This window comes from Kogia breviceps, chromosome X (genome assembly GCF_026419965.1).
Source record: "Kogia breviceps isolate mKogBre1 chromosome X, mKogBre1 haplotype 1, whole genome shotgun sequence".
In the NCBI taxonomy this organism is placed as follows: domain Eukaryota; kingdom Metazoa; phylum Chordata; class Mammalia; order Artiodactyla; family Physeteridae; genus Kogia; species Kogia breviceps.
In genome coordinates this window covers 68038639-68050271 of record NC_081330.1, presented here as the reverse complement: position 1 = coordinate 68050271, position 11633 = coordinate 68038639, and the positions used below count along the sequence as shown (strand labels likewise).

Sequence of the window (11633 nt, the reverse complement as noted above, 5' to 3'; positions counted from 1 at the left end):
TTCTCCTTCCCTTGCTATGTGGGTACTTATACATGGCTCACCATGGTTGCAGATCTAGAACTACAACTCTTTGCTGATCCCAAATAAACATATTTTGCCTGGAGAAATAACTGGCAGTCTGTTTATTTTAGGTCAAGACTAATAAACTGTTCTTTCAAAAGCAGTTGTCTCTGTGTCTGTCATCCTGTCATACCTGATTAAACCTCAGTTGCTTTTTATTTTTTTTATTTTGCTCACTAAAGTTAATTCATTTTTAAAATTTATTTATTTATTTTATTTTTTAACATCTTTATTGGAGTATAACTGTTTTACAATGGTGTGCTAGTTTCTGCTTTACAACAAAGTGAATCAGTTATACATATACATATGTTCCCATATCTCTTCCCTCTTGTGTCTCCCTCCCTCCCACCCAGTTGCTTTTTAAAACATTGGGGCAAAGTTGTGGTCCAAATGGAAGGGAATCTATTACAGGAGATCTTTCTGACATTCAAAATGATTCTGTCTACTAAGCATAATTTATTCACCAACTTTTCAGTCACATGTGAAGATAATAACTTACCAGGTAATTTCTCTAACCAGATCATGACAGGTGACCCTCCACCAACAATGTCAATAACGGGGGGGAAGTTTGAATTCATCATACATCCTTAGAACTATGTTTTGAGAGGAAAAATAATTCTATTTATGTGAGAATTCCCAGTGATTGAAATTAAGTTGTAAAAATCATATTTCAAACACTAATTTTCAGACAAGTACTCAGCCTTCACACCTCTTAGTCTCCATGGCTGTGGCAGAACTTGCATCCAATTGTTGTACTGATGATGTCATCTATGACAAAGTAATAGACATTGGAAGAGTTGTCCCTGTGGGTTCAGTATCTATTCAACACAGTGTGGAAGGAAAGATGTTTTTAAGGAAACTGTGCTTACTTTCATTCCTCTCATCATTTGAAGTTAAAACTAAGTTTTGTAATTCAGAGATGAGTGACTTGTTTCTTGAAATCCAGATTCAGAATATTTCATCTTCAACTGTCTTTATACAAAAGGTTTTCTTAAAGCCATCTGAAATGTACACTGGGGCAGAATTAAATACTGTCTATCAGGCTGGAGAAGATCAGTGTACCTTTGGAACGAGAAACTCTTTGCAGTCAATGGAAGGACGCCAGTATTTATACCAGCTTCAGCTCAAGCAGGAATTTTCAGAGAAAGCTGCTACCATTAGAGGACTAGCAAAATGGGAAAATTGGATATAGTGTGGAAAAGAAATCTAGGTGAAATGGCAATGCTACAGTCAATTAAAATTGAACGAGAGGCTCCAGGTTATGGAAACATGAGGTTGTCTTTGGAGACAGTCCCAGATACTGTAATTCTAGAAGAGCCTTTTCATATTACCTGTAAGATAACAAACCACAGTGATTGGAAAATGAAATTGGTTTTGAAGATGTGTGATACAGATTCTATTCGTTGGTGTGGTGATTCAGGAAGATATCTTGGAAAGCTACCTCCAAGTTCAATGCTCAATTTTACCCTGACACTACTCTCCTTACAACTGGGCCTACAAAGTGTCTCTGGCATACAAATAACAGACAAATTATTAAAGAAAATATACATCTGTGATGATGTGGCAAAAGTTTTTGTAATACTTTCCATGGTTAAAATGAGAAGCTGAGGAAAATTTCCAGTGTTATGCTCTCCAGGGCATTTCACAGAAAAGCTTTTCATAGTTTTTTTTTTTTTTTTTTCATAGTTTTGTTAGCAGCAAAATGATCAACTAATAGCAAACATACAGGCAGATTATTTTCATTTACTTTCTTTGAAACCGTGAATGAATTAAGAATTAAACATATATTGATCTCAAAAAGAACAATCTTGACTTTGATCTTATTTGAAGTACTTTCCAATTCTAAATTTGTATGTTTCCTAATATTTTTGACTTGATTAAGGTCATTACAGGTAGCTGTTGAAATTTTTTTTTTCAGAATGAGGTCACCATTTTAAGATGATTATAACTGCGTTCCAGAAATCCTTAATAGCATTCAACACTTCCTTTTTCAGTAAAGCTGGTATTGAGAGAACATAAAATCTTAGAAGTCTATTGATAATTTAATTAAAATAATTATTATGGTTTACTTCATAAAATTTAAGCTTACCCTGTTTTATTATTTTCCTCTTTCATTCTCACTCAACAGAGAATGATCAATGGCAGTGCTTAATATAATTAAGGATGGTCCTTATTATTTAAACTTGTTGACATTTGCTACTTGGAAAATACATAATCTTTTCTAATAGTATTCCAAATTATTGGGGCTATAGGAGCTCATTCATGTGACACACTGAACTGTCTCTTCCATTTACTTATCTTGGTAAAATTCTGTGAACCGTGGAGCTGGTTTATTTTCATCAGTTATTCCTGCAAGGGCCCTGTGAATACTACTTGGATTACTCACTTTGTTCTTACCCATTAACGTAATACATTCTTTCCCTTTTATCTCAAACCGAAAATCAGCCTTTAAAATAAACTTAAAATGGACCACTTCCTTTCTTAAGTAGATTTAGTAGGTTCATAAATTTTGGTATAGGATCTGGAACTCTAAACCAAAATGGACACTTAACCAGTGAGTGAAAGAGCAAGGACTTGCTCTTACCTCTGTCTCCCACAAAAACTGATCTCCTAATAATTGTTGAGGCTGGTATGAGGAAGGGATGTGTATTAAAATTTTTTAGTGCTATCTTTAAAAAAGTATTCTCCAATATTTTATTCACATATCAGTTTTTCTTGAGGAAAATAAAACCATCTCAGACATTAACTGATCATTGACTTTTGAGAATACAAGATCCATGTTTCAATAATGATATTTTCCTTAAGTCTCTACTTCTCCATATTGAGTTTTTTTTCATGCTTAAGAACAAATTTCTTACTGTAGAATGCAATTCATGAATGCTTTATCCATAGAAATAACAAATTATAGACTCCCTCCATTTGCTCCTTTAGGCCTAGGAGTGGTAATGGATTTCCTGCTATTTTTAGCTTTGGGTTACTGTCTTTATCTCCTTTCAGCTTTCCTGACTCTCTGGCCACATCTGTGTAAATAATTCCTTTACTAACTGTAACCACACTTTCTCTTTTCTGTTGAAGACCTGGCTGATCAACATAAGCAGACATACAAAAACATACACATACACATACTACACAAAAGTCCATAATCCATAAGCTCCTTAGACACATTTTGACATTGAAATTAATGGCAAAAAGTAATGAAGGGATGTGTTTTACTCATGGAGTACAAGCATTTCTGGGATCCTTGAGTGAAAATTGCTAAGAAATCAAAGGCACTTAGGTTGTTTCCGTGTCCTGGCTATTGTAAACAGAGCTGCAATGAGCATTTTGGTACATGACTCTTTTTTTTCTTTTTTAACATCTTTATTGGAGTATAATTGCTTTACAATGGTGTGTTAGTTTCTGCTTTACAACAAAGTGAATCAGTTATACATATACATATGTTCCCATATCTCTTCCCTCTTGCATCTTCCTCCCTCCCACCCTCCTTATCCCACCCCTCTAGGTGGTCACAAAGCACCGAGCTGATCTCCCTGTGCTATGCAGCTGCTTCCCACCAGCTATCCATTTTATATTTGGTAGTGTACATATGTCCATGCCACTCTCTCACGTCGTCCGTCACAGCTTACCCTTCCCCCTCCCCAGATCCTCAAGTCCATGCTCTAGTAGGTCTGTGTTTTATTCCCATCCTACCCCTAGTCTTTTCATGACTTTTTTTTCTTAGATTCCATATATATGTGTTAGCATATGGTATTTGTTTTTCTCTTTCTGACTTACTTCACTCTGTATGACAGACTCCAGTTCTATCCACCTCATTACAAATAACTCAGTTTCATTTCTTTTTATGGCTGAGTAATATTCCATTGTATATATGTGCCACATCTTCTTTTATCCATTCATCTGTTGATGGACACTTAGGCTGCTTCCACGTCCTGGCTATTGTAAATAGAGCTGCAATGAACATTTTGGTGCATGACTCTTTTTGAATTATGGTTTTCTCAGGGTATATGCCCAGTAGTGGGACTGCTGGGTCGTATGGTAGCTCTATTTATAGTTTTTTAAGGAACCTCCATACTGTTCTCCATAGTGTCTGTATCAATTTACATTCCCCCCCAGCAGTACAAGAGTGTTCTCTTTTCTCCACACCCCCTCCAGCATTTATTCTTTCTAGAGTTTTTGATGAGGGCCATTCTGACCAGTGTGAGATGATATCTCATTGTAGATTTGATTTGCATTTCTCTAATGATTAATGATGTTGAGCATTCTTTCATGTGTTTGTTGGCAATCTGTATATCTTCTTTGGAGAAATGTCTATTTAGTTCTTCTGCCCATCTTTGGATTGGGTTATTTTGTGTTTTTTTGTTATTGAGCTGCATGTGTTGCTTATAAATTTTAGAAATTAATCCTTTGTCAGTTGCTTCATTTGCAACTATTTTCTCCCATTCTGAGGGTTGTCTTTTGGTCTTGTTTATGGAATTCTTTGCTGTGCAAAAGCTTTTAAGTTTCATTAAGTCCCATTTGTTTATTTTTGTTTTTATTTCCATTCCTCTAGGAGGTGGGTCAAAAAGGATCTTGCTGTGATTTATGTCATAGAGTGTTCTGCCTAGGTTCTCCTCTAAGAGTTTGATAGTGTCTGGCCTTACATGTAGGTCTTTAACCCATTTTGAGTTTATTTTTGTGTATGGTGTTAGGGAGTGTTCTAATTTCATACTTTTACATGTACCTGTCTAGTTTTCCCAGCACCACTTATTGAAGAGGCTGTCTTTTCTCCACTGTATATTCGTGCCTCCTTTTTCAAAGATAAGGTGACCATATGTGTGTGGGTTTATCTCTGGGCTTTCTATCCTGTTCCATTGATCTATATTTCTCTTTTTGTCCCAGTACCATACCATCTTGATTACTGTAGCTTTGTAGTATAGTCTGAAGTCAAGGCGCCTGATTCCTCCAGCTCCATTTTTCATTCTCAAGATTGCTTTGGCTATTCAGTGTCTTTTGTGTTTCCATACAAATTGTGAATTTTTTTGTTCTAGTTCTGTAAAAAATGCCAGTGGTAGTTTGATAGGGATTGCATTGAATCTGTAGATTGCACTCTTTTTGAATTATGGTTTTCTCAGGGTATATACCCAGGATAAAGAAGATGTGGCACATATATACAATTGAATATCACTCAGCCATAAAAAGGAATGAAATTGAGTTATTTGTAGTGAGGTGGATGGACCTAGAGTCTGTCATACAGAGTGAAGCAAGTCAGAAAGAGAAAAACAAATACCATATGCTAAAACATATATATGGAATCTAAGAAAATAAAAAAGGTCATGATGTACCTAGGGGTAAGACAGGAATAAAGACACAGACCTACTAGAGTATGGACTTGAGAATATGGGGAGGGAGAAGGGTAAGCTGTGACAAAGTGAGAGAGTGGCATGGACATATATACACCACCAAACGTAAAATAGATAGCTAGTGGGAAGCAGCCACATAGCGCAGGGAGATCAGCTCGGTGCTTTGTAACCACCTGGAGGGGTGGGATAGGGAGGGTGGGAGGGAGGGAGACACAAGAGGGAAGAGATATGGGAACATATGTATATGTATAACTGATTCACTTTGTTATAAAACAGAAACTGACACACCATTGTAAAGCAATTATACTCCAATAAAGATGTTAAAAAAAAAGAAATCAAAGGCAAGTGATGAAGTTAAAAGCAGGATGAAAAGCAGGGGCTAGATAACATATCGTGGATTTCATTTTATGCCATGTTAGTATGTTAGACTTAACTTTGTGAATGGTCATACTTAGGAGCAATCATCTTGTGGTTAAATATACATTTCCATTTCTCCTCTAACCTGTGTTTGGATTATAGATATACAAGATAAATGGCAATTGAACCAGTTTTGATACTTCTGCCTTCATTCAGGCAGTAAACAAAGAGAGGTTTCACTAGTCCTGTGGTATCATGAATGTAGAAGTAGTTACAGAGAGAACAATGTTTGCAGAATTAAATCAAGGCATTCAAGAATACAATTTAGGGAACAGCTGCAGCACCTGGAGCTTGTCACTTATGTGCATTATTTCCTTGATTACAGACTATATTATTATTGAGAAAAGTTATAGATAGAATAATTTTTCTTTTGTTACACTAGACAAGCACTGCATGTAAGTATTGGTCACTGGTACCCTTCTGACTGAATTTTACCATTGTTTCATTTCCTTGCTGTAGTTTGTAGTGTGAGTGACTGAATGGAAAGCAGAGCTCTTGTCTGACCTGAAGAACGTGGGAAGATGAACACATAGCTGATGTTGGGGGGTCAGGGAAAACAATATCACATAAGGGTAACAAAAGGTATCACAGAGTGGGGCAGGTGCTGAATTCTAAAAGATTTCCATTTGAATCCTGTCTCCACTTCATGAATACTGTTTGACCTGGACATGCTTAATTAACTCTTTTGACCTTTATTTCCTTACTGCTAAAAATGATGATAAAAAGAATGAGTTCTTATATTTATTGTGCCTTCATTACATATATAGCCCTTTGTGTGGACATTGCACTTTTATTTCCACAACAATCCTATGAGATAGGTAAACTCTATTATAAATGATATACTTTTTGTACTTCTAACATGACAGTTAATTCCAGCTGATTAGAAAGAACTTTGTCTAAATTTTCACATAGAATCCCCTGAGACTTTTCCAATCAATCCCCCAGAATTTGATCATTCTATTCCATCCATTCTATTCCTAGGTGAGGGGATGAGAATATATGGTAGAAGGTGTCATCACCCTATAGGAGGCAGAGTTCATCCCAAAGGTTTGCTGTATTCTTAAGCAGACAGAGTAGAGGCAGGAAGTGACCTGGTGAGGTGCCTGTCCTACTGACTAGTGCTTACTTAGCCACAACTCAAAGATAATATATGACTGTGGATCTTAGTGTCACCAGTAGATTTCTACGGTAATTCCAATTCCAAATGCTGAAGGAGTGGCTCTCACAGTCCCGGTGGCCAAAGGTATCCTTTGCCTTGACTACCACCTTCACTTGAATCATCTGATATGAGAGGAAGCCACTGGGCCATGGAAAGTGAGTGTGGGTCAGGATTCTTAGTCTCTGTTTAGGGGAGACAGTGTTCTCCCAGACCTCAACTCTAGATGCTCACTTGGTAAGAGTGCATGAGTTCAGCATAGTTTAAGGCTGGTTCTCTGAACACATCCCAGCTCCCAGCTGTCCTCAAGGTTTTTGTCATTTATGCTTGACTCAGTTACAAGTTGCTATCTGCGTAAAGGCCCAGAAAAATCATCCTGCATTTGGGCTACCCACTTGGCCAGGGAGCACAGAAAAAAGGGTTTGTTCCAGGAGTCCTTGAAACCAGAACATTAGGGAATATATGGCTGATCTCTCTTCCCACGTGAAATAGAGCCTATAAGACTCAAGCCTAGTTTAAGTTCTGAATTCTGTGACTTTAGCTTGCTTTGGTCATCCTCATAATAACACTTTCTTGCTTTCCCCCATTTAACAGTATGCAGAAATCTCACAATGATTTCATCACAATACATATGTTTGGGAAGCCATGTATTGCTCTTGGTCAATTTCCAGAAATGGAAATGCATTATTATTGCTGGGAGGTAAAAAATGATTTTCAAATATAAACATTAGAGAGAGTAACAAGAGGTTTTGGTGTAAAGGAACCATTGGTTCCATGAATTTTTTTGTTTTCTAATAATTCCAACATTTAAATATGATTGTACCAGCTTTTTGGAAGTTACTAGTAGTGGCTGCCACTTATTGTGTGACTCAAACTGCCATTCAGAGGATATGTTGTTTTCTTAGAAGCATTTTGACATTTAATTAAAATAATATAGTAAATTTGGTAATATTTTATTTCTCCCTATAAAATAGAACTACTTAGAATTCTGTTTAAAATAATTGAGGCTAGTCCTCATTATTTAATGTTTTGACATAAGGTACCAGGACAGGACATTAATTTTTCTAATATTTTCACTTTATTGGGTCACATTTATGTGAAACATTATACTGAAATTTTCAACTTTTGATATTTGTAACATTCAATTAACAAAGGAAATGTTAAAATAGTTGATTTAGTTCCATTGGTTATTATATGTATAGGGGGAGGGGTAAAATTACTTATCTTTTAACCAAACATAGTTTAAAATGGTTAAAGCCTAATGTAATTTTTTGCCTCTTATTCAAATCCAAAAATTTAACTTTTACCACTGAAAGTATTTAGAAGTGGGCTCATAAGTCCAGAAAGAAGAACCAGTATCTGTGCTCATCTCTGTATCCCACAAAAATTTGAGCTCCTTTCCACTGTTGAGGCTTGCATGACAAAGAATTTGCTAGAGTGCTTATAGTTTGGTTTGTTCATTTATTTTCATTCTTCCTATATTTTATTTTCATAGCGGTTTTTCTTTTGGAAAACAAAACCATTTCACATATTAACTAATTACTGACTTGAGAATATAAATACTTTACCTTTATTCTTTTTCTTTTTTTCTCTTTTTTAAAAAAAGGAAGTATAGTTCATTTACAGTATTATATTAGTTTTAGGCATACAACATAGGAATTCAATATTTTTATAGATTATATATAATAGATATCAATATTTTATAGATTATACTACATTTGAAGTTATTACAAAATAATGGCTATACTCCCCTGTGCTGTACAATATATACTTGCTGCTTATTTATTTTATACATAGTAGTTTGTATCTCTTAATTCACTACTGCTATCTTGCAGCTCCCTCCTTCCTTCTCCCCACTGATAACCACTAGTTTGTTCTCTATATCTGTCAGTCTGTTTCTGTTTTGTTATATATGTTTCTCTTATTTTTAGATTCCACATATAAGTGATAACATACAGGATTTGTCTTTCTGTGTCTGGCATAATACCCTCTAGGTCCATCCATGTTGCAAAGAACAGAACTTCATTCTTATGATTAATATTCCATTGTGTGTATATGCATGTGTATATATATATATATATATATATATATATATATATATATATATATACATATATATATATGCCACATCTTCTTTATCCATTCATATGTTGTGGACACTTAGGTTGCTTCTTCCATGTCTTGGCTATTGTAAATAATGCTGCTATGAACATTGGGGTGTATGTATCTTTTTCAATTAGTATTTTTGTTTTCTTAAGATATATACACAGCAGTGATAATGCTAGATCATATGAGAGTTCTATTTTTAGTTTTTTGAGGAACCCAATACTGTTTTCAAAAGGGGCTAACTTACATTCCCACCAACAATATATGAGGGGTTCCCTTTTCCCCACACCCTCTCCAACATTTGTTATTTGTCGACTTTTTGATGATAGCCATTCTGACAGGTATGAGGTGATACCTCATTATGGTTTTGATTTGTATTTCCCTGATAATTAGCAATGTTGAGCATCTTTTCATGTGCTTTTTGGCCATATATACATCTTCCTTGGAAAAATGTCTATTCAGGTCATTTGCCCGTTTTAAAATCAGGTTCTTTTTAAAATATTAAACTATGTGAGCTGTTTATATATTTTGGATATCAGCTCCTAATCAGTCATATCATTTGAAAATATTTTTTTCCCATTCAGTAGGCTGACTTTTTGTTTTGTCAATGGTTTCCTATGTTGTTCAAAAGCATTTAAGTTTAATTAGGTCACATTTGTTTATTTTTGCCTTTGTTTCTTTTGCTTTAGACTGACCCCAAAAATATTACCATGATTTGTGTCAGTGTTCTACTTATGTTTTCTTCTAGGTGTTTTATGGTTTCTGGCCTTACATACAGATCTTTAATGCATTTTTATATTGTTTTTGTATATGGTGTTAGAAAATGTTCTAATTTCATTCTTTTACATGAAGCTGTTCAGGTTTCCCAGCACCACTTGTGAAGAGACTGTCTTTTCTCCATTATTTATTCTCATCTCCTTTGTCATAGATTAATTGACCATAGGTGCATGGGTTTATTTCTGAGCTCTCTATTCTGTTCCATTAATCTGTGTCTGTTTTGTGCCAGTACTATACTACTTCGATTACTGTAGCTTTTTAGTATGGTCTGAAATCAGGGAGCGTGATACCTCTAGCTCTTTTCTCTGTTCTTTCTCAAGATTGTTTTGGCTATTTGGGGTCATTTATGTTTCCACACAATTTTTAAAATTAATTGTTCCAATTCTGTGAAATATGCCTTTGGTATTTTGATAGGAATTGCATTGAATCTGTAGAGTGCCTGGGTAGTATGGTCATTTTAACAATATTAATTTTTCCAATCCATTAACACTATTTCTTTCCATCTGTTTGTGTCATCTTCAATTTCTTTCATCTTTGTCATATAGTTTTCTGATTACAGATCTTTAACCTCCTTAGGTCAGTTTATTCATATGCATTTTATTCTTTTTTGATGTTATGGTGAATAGGATTGTTTCCTTAATTTCTCTTTCTGATAGTTCACTGTTAGTGTATAGAAATGCAACAGATTTCTGTATATTAATTTTGTATCCTGCAACTTTATGGAATTCATTGGTGAGCTCTAGTGGTTTTTTTGGTGGTTTCTTTAGGGTTTTCTATGTATTGTATCATGTCATCTGTGAACAGTGACAATTTTACTTCTTCCTTTCCAGTTTGGATTCCTTTTATTTCTTTTACTTGTTTGATTGCCGTGACTAGGGCTTCCACTGCCATGTTGAATAAAAGTGGCAAGTGTGGGCATCCTTATCTTGTTCTTGATCTTAGAGGAATTGCTTTCAGCTTTTCAACATTGAGTATGATGTTAGCTGTGGGCTTATCATATATGGCCTTTATTATATTGGGCTGTGTTTCCTCTATACTCATTTTCTGGAGAGTTTTTATCATAGACAGATGTTGAATTTTATCAAAAGTTTTTCTATATGTATTGAGATGAAAATACTGTGTTTATTCTTCAATTCGTTAATGTGATGTACGCATCACATCAATTGAATTTCTGATACTGAACCATCCTTGCATTTCTGGGATAAGTCTCACTTGATCACAATGTATGATCCTTTTAATGTATTGGTGGATTCAGCTTGTTGAGGATTTTTGCTTCTATGTTCATCAGTGATATTGGTTTGTAATTTCCTTTTTTGGTCATATTTTTGTCTGGTTTTGGTATCAGGGTGATTCTGGCTTCATAAAATGAGTTTGGAAGTGTTCCTTCATCTACAGTTTATTGGAATAGTTTTAGAAGGATAGCTTCCCTGCTCTGGTGGGACAGCAGGACATGCCCCAGGGCTTGTATAACATGTTGTTTGGGGAACCAGATCAAGCAAGAGTGTGCACTGAGGTGCACACTTGTCAGGTGAGGCCACTGATTTTATTATGTAGCTTGTGAAAGCCAGGAGCTGTGATTTCTGTTCATGTGCCACTGTAAGCAGATCTGTTGGATGGACTACACAGTTTCCTGTGTGTTCTTGTTATGTTCACTGTTTGAGTGGGCTGAAGGCTGTATTAAACAGTGAACAGGACTATAAATGATTTTCCCTGCCTGGGTGCAGTGAGAGAAGCAGCTGTAAGGCTAGCAATGCTTTTTTTGTTGTCTTGACTCAAGA

General features: G+C 35.4%; 1 protein-coding gene across 1 annotated transcript; it reads left to right on the top strand.

Moving 5' to 3' along the window:
• Positions 1–781: 781 nt before the first annotated feature.
• LOC131748110 (trafficking protein particle complex subunit 13-like) lies at positions 782–1668 on the top strand. The gene is given in 2 exon segments (XM_059050184.1): positions 782–1229; positions 1232–1668. Coding segments are annotated over 2 exon segments (885 nt in total).
• The last annotated feature ends 9965 nt before the right edge of the window (positions 1669–11633 follow it).